Below are 17,292 nucleotides of genomic sequence, written 5' to 3'. Positions count from 1 at the left end.
ATTTTACTATTCTGTAAAAATTATTTTTTATTAAATAAAGGAACGTTAAAAAATAGACTTCATAGAATATAAATTATAAAGTCTAAACGAGTGTAATACAGGAAATTGAAAAAAAAAACACTTTGCGTGTCCTTTGAAGGTCATGACCCACAGGTTGCCAACCCACTGCTCACCCAGCAACGTAAATAGTAAACACAAACATAACCTAGGATGAACATACGGCCTTAGGTTTCTTAAAAAAAAAGACTAATTTTTTGTAATACATTAATTAAAAATGTAGGGCACGCCACGAAAAAATATGTGAAAGTGGCTATTTTTAAACAATAAATACTTTTCAAATTCTGTACATATTACTGTATGTAGTGGTGCACAAAATATATGATAATGAATTTATTTAAGTAGTTTTTAAGGTACCGAGATTCCCTTTAAATCCCTTTAAATTTGTCGAAAGTCGAATGTTAATTTACATGATTTTATAGGTAGAAAGAAGCAAAATGGATTCAGCCGGGAGCACGATTAGTGGCGCAGGGGAGCAAGATGATTTATCACCCGACGCACTGGTCAGACAGAATTACGAATTGCGCCACCGGCTCGAAGAAGAGGCAGCTAATTATAAGAGACGTTTGGACACCTACAGACAGGCACAACAGCATCAAGCTGCACTCGTTTCTCGTCTCCAAGCCAAAGTAGACTAGATTTTACAGACTTTCAAGTCGATCTTTTATCCTATTAATGATTCGGTACTCGCAGGTTTTACAATACAAGCAGAGATGTTCAGAACTGGAAAATCAAATGGTAGAATCTGCTGTGCACGATATCGGGAAAGCAACAACTTCTGCAGCACCGCAGCTAACAACTTCACCTTTGGATGCAGCTCATCAAACATTGAGAGAAATTCGAGAGGAACAGATTCATGATTTAGATACGGCTTTAAAAAAACTTGGAGATGAACGAAAAAGGTAGAATTTCTGTTTCCCGTTAAATGGGACACTATCTTAACACGCATAAGTAATTCTGTTATTTTTAGATGTGAAAAACTCTTGCAAATAAATTCTACCTTGAAAGATCAATTAGATGAATCTCACCAAACGAACGAAGCACTTACAAATGATTTACAAAAATTGAGCAACGATTGGGATATTTTGAGAGAGGAACTGGCTATCAAGGAGGAAGATTGGAGAGAGGAGGAGCAAGCTTTTAACGAATATTATACCTCGGAACATAATCGACTGTTAAATCTTTGGCGCGATGTTGTTTCTGTAAAACGATTATTTGCCGACATAAAATCTAGTACAGAGAGAGATCTATTAAAAATGAAAAACAGCATTATTTCGACGTTTAATGACGTCTCCTCGGCCTGCAATACTACAGGATTTGCCATAAGAATGCAAGCTGCCATGCAACCTATGGTATGCTCACCGTTTTCAAAAGTTCACTAGACCAGCGAATAAGATATCAATTTGAAAAATGAGATTGTAATAGAATCTTCTATCCTTTAATCACACATTTAATATTCTCTTAAGTATATGAAATCGGTAGCCACGTCATTACTATACCTTATTCACATTTTATTATATTTCAGATATCTCAACAAGTTCATCAGTCTCAAGAACAACTAACGACAGACCTGAAAACAGAACTGACCACCCTGAAACAGCAATACGACGTAGCACAAAATGAAATTCGTACGAAGGAGGAAAAAATCAATCAACTTATTCGAGATGTTCACAGTTTGGTAAATAATATCAGACTGTTACTGCACCTTCAGTAACATGAAAGGATAAAATGAATGTCTCTTCCACGCAGGAAGAAAAATGCGGAGACGCGGAAACAGAAGTACATCGCAATACTCGGTTGCAAGACGACGTAGAAATTTTACAATCCGCGTTAAGGGACATAGCTCACGCTGTGATTCAAGACGCGGAGTGCCGGGAAATGGAGTCTAGTCAAGCGCCTCCTCATCTTCATTTAACTCCCACCGGACCGATCCCTCAAAAGTCACCGAAAAGAGGCACAAGAAGCAACACTATTCCAGCATTCGCCGAAAGTACTATCAGTGCTGTCCAGGCAGCTCTACACAAATATCAGTTGACCATACACGAACTTCAGGTGTGTAGATTTTATTGATTGTTTCGGTAATTTGTAAAATTACAGACTCTTAAGTTGTTATCGTTAGACTGCGGATTTTAATGTATCATATTCTATTTTATTACTTTCATGCATAAAATCCACGGTCTAATTATCATTGCAGTATATAATAATATGTAATGTGTTAGGTGAAGTTACAAGTTAATAAAGAGCAATTGCAAACTACTCGGAAACAATGCGAGAGCGCTGAGGAGAATGTTAACAACTTAGAGAAGAGGGTAGAGGAACTGATCAACGAATTGGATGCCGTCCGATCGCATTGTTCGCAGCTTATTCAAGAAAAAGACATGTTACAAAAAGGGCTGGATACCGTAAGGATGGAGAAGAATGCACTTGACAAGAGCAGAGTGGAAATTAACAGCATGGTACATATACATTTCATACGACATAATACATATTTTTGTTTGATATACTAGACAGATAAAATTTTATTTTTAGATGGAAAGTTTAAACAGCGATTGTGAGAAGTTGCAAAAGACTAACAATAAGTTACAGAAGCTTTGTGACAATCTCGAGGATGAGAAATTATATCTTCAAAGTGAGCTTAGTAGATTGTCTAAAGATATAGAATTGAGGTAAGTCAGAATCTCTTTTATCGTTTAATACTGTTCCTAATTGATCGAAATTAAATCAGGGAATTGAATCTCCGTTCTGAAGAGGACAAGTGTAGTAAGATGAGAGAAGAGTTACTGACCTTGAGGGAAGAGTTGAATAAGGCGTATCTTGCGAAAGATATGTTGGAACAGCAGAAGTTAGAAACTGATGGATTAATTTCTCAAATCGAAAAAAGCAAAGGTAAAAATCTTATCATAGCTTTCGAAATCAATTGGTAATAAATATTTTTATATTCAGGCGATTTGGAACTGGAATTGGAACGTGTGCTATTAGAAAAGTCAGACTTGCAAGAGGTATTGATGAAATTGGAGACTGTTTGCAACAATCACGAACAAGAAAAGTATCGATTACAAGAAGAATTGAAAAAGGTAAATTTTAACATAATGTTTCTGATTATTACTAAGAATATTGATTACTTATAGATAACAGAGGAAAAGAACAAGTTGGCCAGTCAATGTGCGGATCAGCAGAATGATTTGGGTTCCCTACGAAAAGAGTTGCTTCAAGCTGAACAAACCAGACTCGATTTGGAATCAGACAAGGCGACGTTGGATGAGAAAGTGAAGTTTTTGGAAATCGAAAAGGAGAAAATTGAAATAGAATTGGCACAAGTCACGCGCGAGCGTGGAGACTTGAGTAACCAACTCTCGGTTCTAGCACGGAAAAAGGAGTCGTTGAACGAAGAACTGATGAGACTCAGGCAAAGATTAGAACAAGCGAACGAGATGAATGGAAGATTAAATAGAAATCTGGAGGATCTCGTAAAAGACAATGAAGAGAAACAAGTAAACTCTATAACTAATTATTAAACGCATTTATCTTAATTTCTTTCAAATAACATTTTTATTCATGCAGGTGCTTTTGGAAACAAACGAAAAAGAAATACAGCGATTGCAAGAGCAGCTTGCATCGACGCGTAGCGAAAAAGAAACTTTAGAAGGCGTTTTATTTGATACGCAAACCAATTTAGAAAATATGCACGTGAAGAAGACTCAGCTGGAGAAGGAACAAAAAGAGTTGCTGGTGAAACAAGAAAGTTTGAAAGGACAAGTGGAAAGACTGATGAAGGAACTAGACAACAGTGAGAAGCGAGCACACGATATAAAACACGCTCTAACACAACAGAGTGGTGACCAGGAAGCCGAGTTTCAACAGATTATTTCCAACGTGAAGAAACACAGTGAAGACAATATAAAGAAACTGAATGAAGAAAAGGTATACTGCAAATTGCATACACATTCTATCACAATTAATTTTTATTGGATTTCAGGAACAGATAAAGATAAACCTGGAGAAACGGCTTCAACAGTCTGTCTTCCAACTTACTGGAGAGAAAGACAACGAGATAAATCAGCTGCAACAAAGGATAGACGAATTGCAGCAGCATATAGAAAATTTGTGTCAGCAACATGAAGAAGTTCTACTTAGGGCAGAGAATGATAAGCAGCAAGCTCTTCTTATAGGTAATGTATGTAAATAATTGAATTAAACATATGATATAATTTGTAATTACTGCAGCTCATCATGATCAACAAGCACTGATGGAAAAACTTGAGGGAGTATTGCATGAAATGGAAGAAGAGAAGAGTAATGTGGAGCGAATCAAGCGGGAGGCTGCAGCTCGCGCTGAGCAAGAACGAAACAATACGAATCAATTGCGCGATGAACTGAGCCGCTTCAAAACGAAGCTAGACGAAACTAAACTGAAAGCTGACGAAGAGAGAATAAAACTTGAATTAAAGATCGAGGAGCTTTGGAAGGAACGCGAATCCGCGCAAAGAGAATCCGAGGAATTGCAAGTTCAATTACACATGACTGAAGATAAGGTTGACAGTCTGCAAAATCAATTACAGGAAACTATTAGAAAGCTTAAAGAGGGTAATTTTTATCTTTGTATTCTTTATTAAAGAATAACTTCTTGAATTTATTAAATTTATGATATTAACTTATAGCTGAGAATCTTAATGAATCGCTTCGTAAGGAGTTAGTAGATATAAGAAGGCAATTATCTGATTGCACATATGAGAAAGAAAAATATAACAGTAGTAATAAAGAGTTGAGGGAGCATGTGAAACGTATAGAAAGTGAGAAAAGGGAGCAAAGCAGAACGTTAGAAGAATCGTATCAAAAAATTGCAGGTAATATAAAAGAAATCATTTCATTATTACACTACATTTATACATATTCTTTTTATATATCTTAGCATTGGAGGATGTAAAAATAAATATAGATGCGGAGAGATCTCGTCTTCAAACGCAGCTTCGCGACATAGAACGAGAAATGCTGCAATTGCAAAAGCAGCTTCGCTTCACACAAGATGAGTTGCAGAAGTGTCATCAGAACAACGCGCAGGCACAGAACGATGAAAAAGAATTGCAAGCACGATTGACTAATGAAACTGAAGAGAGAGAACGTTTGCAATTGCAGTTGCATCAAGTTAAGAAACAGGTAGAGTATTTAAGGAAAAAGCAGTGGGAACATGTTGTAATTTTGTTGGACAGCTTGTAGATGTGGATAATAGTTTGAAAGTGACGAGACAAGAACTTGGGAGATTGCGTTCGCGAGCAGATGAAGAGGATGAACGATGGAGAACTAGGGAACAAGAATTGGTGGTTCGACTGGAGGACAGTCGATGTCGCGAAAGAAAACTCGAGGATCAGAAACATAATCTCGAAGTCTGTCTAGCTGATGCTTCCCAACAAATTCAAGAGCTCAAGGTAACGAATAAATATTTGTCGTTGTAAGATTAAATTGTGAATTCGATGATAATTTAACTTCAGGCTCGCCTCGGAGGATCTGAAGGGCGAGTTCGAGCTCTGGACGCTCAATTGTCGCAATTGGAAATGGCGAAGAAGGAGGTTGAACAAAAATTAAGTAGCATTGCTTCCACTCTACGTCGGATTGCTGGTATCCAGATGGATGGAAGCGTTAATATACCTTTTAAATTATTAAGTCCATCAAGAAGATGGAGTCCAGCAAGAGGTACGTAAGTAATATGCAATTTCCTATTGATTTATTCATATATCTTGTTTAATTTAGCTCAAGATCACATTGATTCTGGTAGAGATGTGATACTTGATGTTGATCCTGAAGTTGTGAGAAAGGGTGTACGATCCTTAATGCAACAAGTAGCTCAAATCGAGCGTGAAAGGGTAATTATATTCTTGGCTACTCTAATTCATATATTATTAATTTCTTATACAAATTTTAGGACGATTACAAAACTGAGTTGTGTAACTTAAAAAAGGAATTGACAGAAACCCAGGAGATCCAAAATAAATCAGACATGCAAATAAACACCCTGTTAACGAATTTAAGAATTCTACAAGACGAGAAGAACTCGTTAGAAGTGAAGCTTTCTCAAAGACAGAATAATTATGAGATGCAGGTATTCATCACATTCATTATTTTCATAAACTGTTCCGTCACTTATCAAAATATTTTAGTTAAACGCTTTGCAACAAAAGGAACAGGAATGCGAGCAATTACGCGAGAAGATGATCAGTCTCGAGTCGATGATAAGCAGCCAGTCTGAAGAGAAAGGACAATATGAGGTGCGTGCACACCTTATCATCATGCAAGGATAGCTTCATAGTTAATGAATAATCTTGCAGGACAAAATAGATAAATTGAAACAAGCTTTGAACAAAATCGAGAACGAGAAACGGAATCTACAGGAAGAGCTCAGTAGAAGTGAATCTCGCGCCACGAAATTAGAATTGCAACGAATGTCTTTGGAAGGTGATCTACAGAGGTTGCAAATGATGTTCCAAGAAAAGGACGCAAACATCCACGTAAGTAAACCGTAGAATTCTTACTCTTATCAAGAAACTATAATTCTTATCTTATTCCTCAGAAATTGCAAGAACGAAACGAAGTTCAGAATCGGGCAATGGCTAGTTTGGAAGAACGTTGCACCTCATTAAAATCAACGGTAGAGCAACTGAATCACGGATTGGAAAAGGCATCCATAACAGAAAGTGAATTAAAGAACGAAATTAATTGCCTGCAGCACAACATTATGGAATTGACAGCCACTTTGCAAACTTCTAACGAAAAGAATAAACAGGTATACATAAAATTATTTACGAATAATTATTATTTAACTTATATATTGCCATTTTAGTTACAGAAACAACTTTCGAACGCCGAGAACGAACGCAGGATATTAACTGAACGCGTAGAATCACTGCAACAATCTTTAAGTGATCTGAAGCATACGAATCAGACTCTGGCGGATCAAATTACACGTTTACAAAATGAATTAGCGAACAACGAAGTGCAACGGTGCGCTCTGGAATCTCAATTGAGAATAGTTGCCTATCCACAAGAGGAAAGCACGAACAAAGACGAAGAATTGTTAAGACAATTGCAAACTGCGCAGCGGGATAGAAGCGAAATGAGGGGAAAAGTAGAAGCCCTTAGTGACAAGGTAAATATATTAGATTGATTCGTTCCACCAAATACATTAGTACAAGAATTAAATAGTATCGACTTATTTCACAGATGAAGTTGTTGGAGGCTGATAAACGTAACTTAGAACGGCAATTGTCTTTACTGAAATCTACCAGTCGTAGCAAGAGCTACGAACGTCCGGAAAAAGCGCACGTGGAATTGCTAGGCACGAGCTTCGACGTGGATCATTTTGAACAAGAAAACAGAGAGTTAAGATTGAAAGTACGCCGATTGGAGACTCAACTCGCAGAAAAAGAGGCCGAGTTGATAAGAGTGAAATCGAGTTACAGCCATACGCATTCTATATTCGATTATAGCAGAGACAGAACCAGTGAAATCGAGAGGCTCAGAGCGGCTCAATTGCAAGCTGAGAAGTTGCTGGAGGCGAGAGAACAGAGTCACCGTCAACAAGTTTTACGTCTGGAGAACCAGGTACTTTGACGTACATATTCATTTTCAAACAATCTCTACAAGTATGTAAAATAAATCGTAGATACAGTTACTTCGCGAACAACTGAATCAAGAGATAAAACGTCGTCAGTTGTACGTATTGCGAAGTTCAAGAGCCGGTAGGGAGATGCAACAGTTGAGGCAAGCTTTGGGCGATTCTTTAAGAACGGTATCGCAAGACCCGTCATTGGACGCGGTATTGTTAGAGCACGAAGCTCGAAAACTGGACTCGACTCTGACAAGTACTACCAGTTTACCGCCCTCGCTAGCTTTACCTCCGACCTCATCTTACGAGAGATCTTCTACCCCGGCGCAACTAAAATAAATTACAAATGTTTCAGACTGAATCAGACACGGAAACTGCCAACGGTACAAGAGAAGTAATAGATAATAATAATAATAATTCTTCCGCGTACGGGAACACATATCTCATGCTAGTCACAGAACTACTTCATTGCCATAAGTTATTTGACCAGTAATTACTATGACATTTTTAGTAATAGTAATTTTCTACGTTTTTTATACAAATTTAGAACTGATTAACTATTGCGGCATAATATTCTGTGATACAGAATAATCTTTCGATTCGACATTCCTTTTACAAAATTTGAAATCCGTCCATCAGCTATAACTCATAGATTTTATTGAGTAAGTTACGTCCTAATTTGTAATAATATTTAAGATATACGTATTCGGATTGCCAAGCGTATGCTTATGGTCCGTATAATGGAAAGCACATTCAGTATAACGGTAAGAGTAATGCTATCTTTAGTCTCGTCCCGAGACCAAAGAGAATCACCAAACAAGAGCATTGTAGAGATATGCTTCTGATTGTTTGATAGGAGAGTTATCGAAATCTAACACGGCATAGAGAGCGTAGAGAATGGTACATTGTTATAAGAAAGTATAAAAAAGTAACATGCATAGGCGAACAGTGGATTGTGTCTATTCTTTATCGATAAGAATATAGACATCTAATCCAGCCTGAATATTTAGCTGGTTCATTCGAACTGTCCTGCTTGCGGATCATAGAAACTTCAAATGTTTCCGAACTATACTATTTGTAGAAAATAATCGAGACAAAAATGAACACTTTTGTTACCTTTGTATTTAAATTTAATTGTCGAACAGCTCATCTGTTATGAAGAAATGAAAACAAGAGCTTAAACGATGCTAGTCATGAGAAATAATGTTATTTCATCATTACATAACGTGTTAATTAATGTTCACTTTCGTAGAGACATATATATATACAAATAATAAAGTCGCAAAATTCAAATTGATGGTTCTTTATTACAAAATATATTTCGCGTGTTAAAAAACAGATTTACTTACAGTATTTTATGTCTCGTTCAGTTTCTGTTTTTTCACTTTATACTTAGGTAGATACTTTTTCGGCCTCTTTTCACCTATTCTTCTTTCAAATAAATCTGCAACAGTAAATAATTGTACGTGCTCAGTGGCGGCGAAGATTTGCAAATACATTACGAACAACCCATTGTTCGTAATATAATGTTGTACTTACCTTTATCGGGTTCTTCGCCTACTTCCTCACGATAATACTCCGCATCGTCGTCCTCTTCTATATTAGTTTGTTCAACTGATTCCTGCGCAATTTTTTTCAGCAACGTTTCGCTCTCTTTCTTTTTATGCATTCCCTTCAAAGATTTCTCTTTATGTTCCTGTTTTTGTAACTCCTTCTTCTTCTTATTATCTTCCTGTATTTTCTTTCTCTTCTCCTTCAATTTCTTCCTTTCTTCGCGTTTCTTTTTTATCAACAATATCTCTTCCTCCGACTTGTGAACGTACTCGTGATAAAGCACTTCACCATCCAAAAGTCCATCTTCAACTTTTATCAACTAAAAATATTCCTGAGTTTTATTACCTATGACTACTACTTTCAAAAGAACTTCGTCGAAAGTAAATATATACCTCTAGTGTTAATCTAGGACCCAGTTCAGACAACCTAACTGCACTCGAGCTATTAGCATGATTACCACGCGATGATAATTTTTGTGGCAAGGTGACATGATTCGCAGGATCATCTTCACCTTCACTTTCAGAGACTGTTCCTTTCGTCAAGAAATCAGAAAAGTCCTCGCACTTAGATAAATTTGGTATCCTAGCTTGTACCAATTTCTTAACACCCTTTGATAAACCAACTGGTACTACTTTAATAGCGTAATGCCTGAGGTCAATGGTCTTCGACGTTGGATTATAATTTAAACACAAACATCTACGAATTGTACTTAAGTTTACCTAGAAGAAACACAAAAATATATCCTTACAATCTAAAACTATGATTCAGCATTCATTTATCGCATCTGAACTTACAGAAGTTAAATTTATAGTTGGGAACATGTTTTGAAACATAGAAGCAATCAGTTTCAGTTGCATGCCCTCGCCACTAAAATTATTTAGCACCACTAATGGAGAACTCTTAAATAATTCATCGTATACTAATTGCTTCTTTAATAAAGATATTACATCGCGTACCAAGGAAAAACTGTGCACTTTAAAGGTAAGCGTTGGCCCCCTTGGCAATCTATTACAAATTTAACTATTAGTCATTCAATAAATGCTATGATAACTGAGCTAATCTACAAACCTGCAGAGTTTGAAGTACATTCCTTGTTCCGTCCTTGTAAATATACACATATGCGAAACATGAAGTACGCTAGCTATAGATACAAAATCTTTGATTGTGTTTCTTTTCCTCTCTTTCAACGACATTGCTGTATAAGGTTCCATTATTTTGCGAAAATCTTTAGTAAGCTCAACGATATGTTCACCAGGTAATCCACGATGAATGACAAATGAATGTGGTGCTTTCACAACATCTGGATTTTCTTCTGTATTAATTTGTTTATTCCTCTTGACGCAACGCCCCTGTGTCATTAAAAAATATGTTTTTATTTATACAGGAAACTTGACAATCAGTATTTAGTAATGAAGTTGTTATATTAAGTTAAATAATCACCTTTTTATGACGTCCCATGATTATTTACTGAATTTATGGTTAGAATCCTTAGAAGCACGTGGATCTTACACTGCCTTACACAAGTCAATATCGTGAAGTTGCTGCACAAGAGGGAAATAGTAGTGGGGAGCCAGAAAAGAGGGGAAATCGTTCGTGAGGGATTTCGTGTGACTGTTTGAGTACGACACGAAACATTCAAAAAATAAATTACAACGTATCAATGCGGTGTGTATTCTTCTAACGTCATTTATTAAAATAATTCTACAAATGGTATACGATATTTCTTTGAATAACTGAACTTAGCATTTCACAGCACATTTCAAGGTTTAATGCATACACATTTGTCAATCTCTTATAGTTTAACTAACAGATTAGAATATGTAATTAAATTAAACTCTTCCATTATTTCATAACTTAGATAACATGTACTTATACATGTAATACTTGTGTAACATTTGTACGGTATAATTCTTCCAGTTCCCTTCACCTACATGCTTTTATAATCATGTATGTAATAAATATGTAGTATTTATTAACATAATTCGACAAGAAGTATACGATATTTCTTCGAATATATAACTGTATTTAGAATTGCAGAGAAAATATCAAAGTTTATTGCACAGATGTTTGTTAATCTCTAGTAAGTCTTGAGTAAATTAAATGAGAATACAATGAAATAAAATATTTTCTTATATAATTATACTTATACATACATTTATAAGCTCTAGTGCATATCATACTTGTACTATGTTTATCGTTTGTACGGTATTCGTAATTCTTTCAATTCTCTTTATTTAAACGATTTTATTGTGTTGAGTGCATAGAAAGCGCAATGAGAGTGCTCGCGAAACCATCCTACTTCCCTTCTCATTCCATTATATACGAATCCTGGAAATGACTACGGTTGTTCACCGCGTGGAAGGATTCATTGTCTGTAAGCGCGGGAACTTAAGACTTGTTAAGCAGAATGAAAACTCTTCTCACGGTGCAAAGTTCACGGCCAGCGCGTCGATCTTTATCTACCTAGCTGTGTCCGGGGACCCCTCGAGACTCGTTACACGCTGAAATTACGTCGCCAGTAACGAGGATGTAAAGTCTTCGAATAATCTACTACGTCCTTGCCTTTTTTCACCCGATCATTTTCTCAACGTTATAGTCCTCGTTCATTTCGGATCTTTTATTTATAATTTAACAGAGATTCGTACTGAAAGTATCGTGAATCAATTGTTTCTCAATATTGTCTCGTTCCTACATTTTCAACTTTATCGTAAAGGTACCAGTAATTCACCTCGTACGAAAAAATTTTCTCTTACTTAGTCAACTATTGGTGCCTTTACTTTACTTTAGTTATAATTCAACGATATTCTATATTAAATAAAAATCATGCTTTTTGATTGTGTTCATACAACTGGATTGTTGAATTCTGATAATTTCTATAGTCTCAACTTCATATGCTTTAACTGATATTAGATAGAGAAGATAGAGAAGAAGCTTAAGACTTACAAAATTGCAAGACGAATTCTAACGATTAATGAGAACCGTCTGATATGAAACCGTTTGCCCTCCGTGGAAGGTTCTTTATCGTTGTTCCGGCTTGATCCTTTAACTTAAGCACGGTTACGGTTCGAGCAAGAGTGATTCGTCAACGGAGACGCGGATAATAGTCGCGGTACAGTGCACCGGCTGCGTCGAGGTAACGTTTGCCATATGCCAACTCGGAAACCGGCCGTGATTTTTGCCACCGTCATCGCTTTAACAAAATCCGAATACAATTCTCCCACCATGATTTATACACAGCATTATAACTCAATAAAAAAATTGCTTCACATTTCATTATTGTGCAAACCAGTCTTAGACACAAAAATAAAATAGATAATCTCAAAAAGTAGAAAAATAAATAATAAAAAATAGAACTTTTGTATAAGTTAGTTATTTTAGTCTCTTTTCTTGGAATTCTTAGTATCAGTTGAAGATGAACTGTTTGTATCAAATGAAGAGGAGCAAGTGCTGCAAGTGCTGCAACCAGAGCTAGAACTCGAACTTGAACTCGAGCTCGAGCTGGGGCTTGATAGATTCAGATCTTGATTTACGTTAGGGATCTCGATATTATTAAGATTGATAGGTACGTTTTCGTGTTGCCATGTCGAAGAAGTTACGCTACTCTCACTGAGTCGAGAAACACTGACTCCAGGTGGAAGTTTACGTTGTTCGATGCTGAACGGTTCCATACAGTCGTCATTATAGTTAATCGTTTTGGTACCATACATGTAACATATGATTGGGCGTGGTTTCGGTATTCTTTTCATCACTGGCCTTAGCTTCTTTGTTACGATTCTGTTCTTTTCCTGTGGTTTCTTTTTTATATTTTTATTTTCATATTTTATTAGACAGTCAGGAGTGATACTCTGTAGACGAAACATATTCATTGCATGCAGCGGACGAGCATCAACATTTTTGTCCGAGGGAAAGAGAGGATTGTATCTAAAGCATTTGTCTTCCTCGCTCATTGATTCTTCATTTCTTTCAGAACTATTGACTGCGTTTTCAAATCCATACTGTCCAACTTCTCGTACTTCTTGAGTTTCCGTATCACTTTTCGTCATATTTAAGTCGACTTCCAGGAAATCCGACGCGTTCGGTAAACGCAAATCACCGCAAAGTTTCTTTTCTATGACGACGTTACTCTCGGTTAAAAATTTATGCAAATCAGGCTCGCTTTCGTACCCCCCATGTAAGTCGACAGACATAAGGTCATCATGGACGTTCTCGTTCTCCACATTGCTTATAGAATTATAATATATTCGCAGAAGAGTTGCTAGATTTTTTGCTTTTCTTTCTTCTGTTGTCTCATTGCCTGTCTCGCTATCGGACGTTATCGTCATTAAATCTACGTAACTATCAGGTACAGAATCGTTATTGAACATCCTCTGCACAAAAATGCAATATACCCATTTAACTATCTATTGTGTTTTATATAGTTTAATTAGACTGCAGATTTTTGAAATTTTTACCCATTATAGTTTATAGTAACATTCACCGATTTTGATGAAACCTTGCATAAATGACTCAAAGGATTTCGGATCGACTTCGCACACACATATAGAAATTACATACTTAGCTTCGACTAGTCGCGACGCATGGAAAGCATTAGAGACAGAGAGAGGATGTCTCATATTTCCTATGGATGCGTACAAAGTCAGTCGAGAATCTTTTGAGTCACTCCTACATGCACATAAGTTAGTTAGATCTACAAATGGGATGTTCCAAATTTTTATTGGAGATTCTTAAAAATCATGTCGTTTTTCCTTTATGCAAGACTTCGACGAATAGCAATTTTTAAAAATCTTTTATTACACATTATATGGTATATACACATACACATTATATGGTATCCCACAGAAAATTAAGCTGTTTGGTCCAGTATTAAATAAATCACTGTATGTATGTGCTCAAGAACTGTAAACATTTCTTAAGGACATTGATGTATCATGCATACAGCTTTTTATATTTCATAGATATCTTCTATCATTCAATTTTTCCATAAAAGAATAAAATCCGCAGTCTGGTAATAATGTTTTATTAACGTTAAAGATCGGATTAACGCATTTTAAATGCAACAATGTATCTATTTACCAATTCATTCTTGTCGACATGCACCAGCTTTATCTCTGGAGGTACTGGCCTGATCCATGTGCTGCATCTTGAGTTTAAATTGTAGTAATACGTTGTTCCTGGGTGCCTTACAGATACACATTGGATCCAATCACTAGTATCCACATAATTGCCAAACGCGTACTCGACACCATCGGAATTTCCACATTCCTGTTCACGATCCGAGCCGGCCGAATTGGGCATACCGGTATGTTTTCGCGTCTCCATTGTCTCGGTTGTCTCGATCTCGATACGCATTTGAACTTAGACCACATGGTCTAAACATTTGAACCTAGGACTTATCTTACGACATGAAAGACAAACGTCAATCAAAAACGCCTGGTGTTTAGCGCCATCTCAAACCTCTTAAGCTAATTGTAACGTGAAAATTCTAAAGTCACTTTATCAATATTATGCAATACTTATGCAATACAAAATTCCAATAGATTCGTGAGAATATGCGCTTTCCAGTTGAATAAAATCTAGCTATATGGTTTTTACGTGTCTTGGATTGTTACTAACAATTACCTACTGCAAAGAATCTACCATCGAGGAGATCTACTAAGCAACATTGTAAAATAGAATAAAGAAAAGTATTAATGAGAGAAAGTATAAGTCGCAAATTACATAATAATATGGTCGAAGTTTAATGACACAACAAATGACATGACAATGACAAACACGGTTAGGAATAAAAGTTCCATACTTTGAAATTTACAGGTGATACAGAGCTACCTGTCGAATATTCGAACTCTTTTTTTGGAAAACTAAACCTTAAATAAAAAAATGTTATTCTTTTGTATCGGCCTATATAGAATTACCTCCCGACCGTGTTACGTCCTTTATATTTGCGCGCGAAGTGAGTCTAGAATTCAGCAAATTTATTTCAAATGGCAAGAGCTCGTTGATTGGCTGATGTATATTTCAATTTGTACGTCTGTAATACAGCCCTGTACATCAAGGTCATAGGATGACCAGGTCAGTAGTCTGTTCAGTTGTCCTTGAGAATCAGAAGTGTTCTGTTCTCCGAGAAGCACCTTCAAACAACGGGACCGACGCGTCGTGTTTTCCGAGCAGTGTAGCTTTGTGGAAAATTTTGTATCTCCGAATTGCAGTATTAACCATACTTCATTATAAGATATGTGAACTGTTGCTTTTACAAAAAAGACTGAATCATGTACCCGTGGATCGTCGCTTAATTTGGCTTGCAAATCTGATGTCAAACAAATCGCACGGAAGTCCAGCGTGGAGTAACAGGTAAGTGAATCCGTACGCAATTGTTTGTACGATATTTCCGTTCGATTCTATCTGCGAAAGGAAGACAGGGAAGATTTAAATCTATCTGTATATCACGGTTAATTCGTAGTTTTCAAAGTCTCGTTTACTGAAATAATACGTTACTTTTAAATCGTAATGGTGTTACTTTGTATTCGGAAGAACTCGACATATTAGGTGGGGCAGAAAGTTCAGGCGGTTGTCGGTGCTACTTCACTTGTTTAAATGTATAATCACCGAATCACGCATTGTTTAAATATATAGCCTATACATGCTTAAGAGTATTTTAGATTTAATTGAATGTTCTCGGAGCGAAATCGTTCGAATTCGTTGACTCGAGAAGCGACGTGTAACCAGCATGTCGGAAGTAATTATCGTAATGAGAAAATTGTACAATACCAAGCATTACTTGACACGCTACATGCGTTTTTTGAAATTACGTACCTCAGCGTATGTACATATTAGCTGATGCGTACAAGAATTAAACACGTACAGCTTTAATGATTTTAATAAAGTAAGCACATACACAAGACGATATGATTAAACTGTGAATCTTTATGCAAAATAAACCATTAGTGCTGTCGGTGTCGAAAATGAAATCTAAATAGGAGTTGCTTATGCATTTTAAAAATCGAAGTATGCTTTTCACCTGTGATATTTCTTACGTTATTGCACACTAAATGAACTTTTTATGTATAAAATTCGCAGTCTAGATATGATTCTTGATATCATTATTTCTTTGTAGTACGTAGAGTTTGAGAATCATTGATCGTCTGTTTACAAACGTTCGATTCTCGAGGCTCTCACGTATTCAAATAACGATATGTCGACTGGAGATAATACGAAAATTCGAATTGTATGCACGTAGCTAGCATAGACTCGTGAAACGGGCCACGAGGACGGGTCAGCCGCGGATAAAACCGCTCCTAAAAAGTTTTTTTTCTACCTTTTCCCGGAAGAAACGTCGGCCGAATGCATAATGCCTCGTGTGCATGCATCTCCATGAATGTGCATTCCTCGCGCGAGGTGAATTACCTTGGAAATGCATCGCGTTTTTTCCTATTCTTCTTCGGTCTCTTTATTCGTCTGCCCAGCTGCTCGCAACCATTTTTCAGTGGCTATTTTTTTATACGCTATTCAAATCTGTAACCGTGATACGTTTCCCCAATATCGAATTTCACAGATTCCTTAAATTTTGTATCTCTTATAATAGTCATACGTATGAAACAAATCCCTCTTGATTGAAATGCGTTCATAGATTTTTTATGTAACATTGAAATTAATCACAATTTGATGTATCTTTCTCACTTCGCCTTGGTTAGAATAATTGTATGTGTGGAACAATGCCCCCTTGCTCGAAGTGTGTCTACACATGTTTTTTCTGAAGGCATGAATTAACTGTAGATTACGGAATTCATTGAGGACTCGATCGGTGAATAAAATTATCGTGGAATTTTTCATCCACGCTCATTGTCGTATTGAAAGGAGTAATCTAGTATGTGTTTAGTCAATTACAGGATCTATTCATGCACTTGCGATCTCGCGCAATCACGATTACAAATTGCAGTATGTATATTTTTGTACGTAACGCATCGGAATAGAAATCATTACCGCAAATGAATAGGGAACAAGCTATGATTAATGACACTCATTTATTAGATTGAAATTCGTTTCACTTGTTTAAATCAATCAATAGAATTGATTAGACGAACGTCCTG

General features: G+C 36.4%; 2 protein-coding genes across 6 annotated transcripts in view; one reads left to right on the top strand and one right to left on the bottom strand.

Annotated features, from left to right (window-relative positions):
• ppan (Brix domain-containing protein peter pan) overlaps positions 1-10,666 on the bottom strand; it is a 12,592-nt gene extending 1,926 nt beyond the window's left edge. The window contains exons 1-6 of one of the 2 annotated variants that reach the window (XM_026811271.1): positions 10,649-10,666; positions 10,277-10,557; positions 10,003-10,213; positions 9,601-9,927; positions 9,194-9,527; positions 9,004-9,098 (exon numbers count right to left, since the gene is read on the bottom strand). In XM_026811271.1, the coding sequence (XP_026667072.1) occupies positions 9,010-9,098; positions 9,194-9,527; positions 9,601-9,927; positions 10,003-10,213; positions 10,277-10,557; positions 10,649-10,666 (1,260 nt within the window). In that variant the 3' untranslated portion in view covers positions 9,004-9,009. Of the gene's footprint in view, positions 1-8,941; positions 9,099-9,193; positions 9,528-9,600; positions 9,928-10,002; positions 10,214-10,276; positions 10,558-10,648 lie in introns of those variants that run through there. The other variant, XM_018019872.2, reaches the window with a different exon arrangement.
• On the top strand, positions 214-8,836 carry Root (ciliary rootlet coiled-coil, rootletin). 4 transcript variants are annotated; one of them, XM_026811268.1, is made up of 26 exons: positions 214-410; positions 480-686; positions 751-959; positions 1,028-1,409; positions 1,583-1,735; positions 1,807-2,109; positions 2,277-2,513; positions 2,587-2,723; positions 2,783-2,943; positions 3,001-3,131; positions 3,186-3,548; positions 3,619-3,978; positions 4,034-4,226; positions 4,282-4,641; positions 4,716-4,901; positions 4,967-5,211; positions 5,265-5,480; positions 5,544-5,745; positions 5,803-5,915; positions 5,975-6,151; positions 6,210-6,317; positions 6,378-6,557; positions 6,620-6,832; positions 6,890-7,195; positions 7,270-7,650; positions 7,712-8,836. In XM_026811268.1, the coding sequence occupies exons 2-26, from the start codon at positions 495-497 to the stop codon at positions 7,991-7,993; spliced, it is 5,790 nt and encodes a 1,929-aa protein (XP_026667069.1). In that variant the 5' UTR covers positions 214-410; positions 480-494; the 3' UTR covers positions 7,994-8,836. The 4 variants fall into 4 exon arrangements, with proteins under 4 accessions (XP_026667069.1, XP_026667071.1, XP_026667070.1 ...); XM_026811270.1 differs by having other exon boundaries at positions 214-686; positions 7,712-7,910; positions 8,010-8,836; XM_026811269.1 differs by having other exon boundaries at positions 214-686; positions 6,231-6,317.
• Positions 10,667-17,292: the final 6,626 nt, after the last annotated feature.

This window comes from Ceratina calcarata, unplaced genomic scaffold (assembly GCF_001652005.2).
Source record: "Ceratina calcarata isolate Rehan_Ccalc_2016 unplaced genomic scaffold, ASM165200v1 scaffold209.2, whole genome shotgun sequence".
In the NCBI taxonomy this organism is placed as follows: Eukaryota; Metazoa; Arthropoda; class Insecta; order Hymenoptera; family Apidae; genus Ceratina; species Ceratina calcarata.
This window is presented reverse-complemented; position numbering and strand designations above follow the sequence as displayed.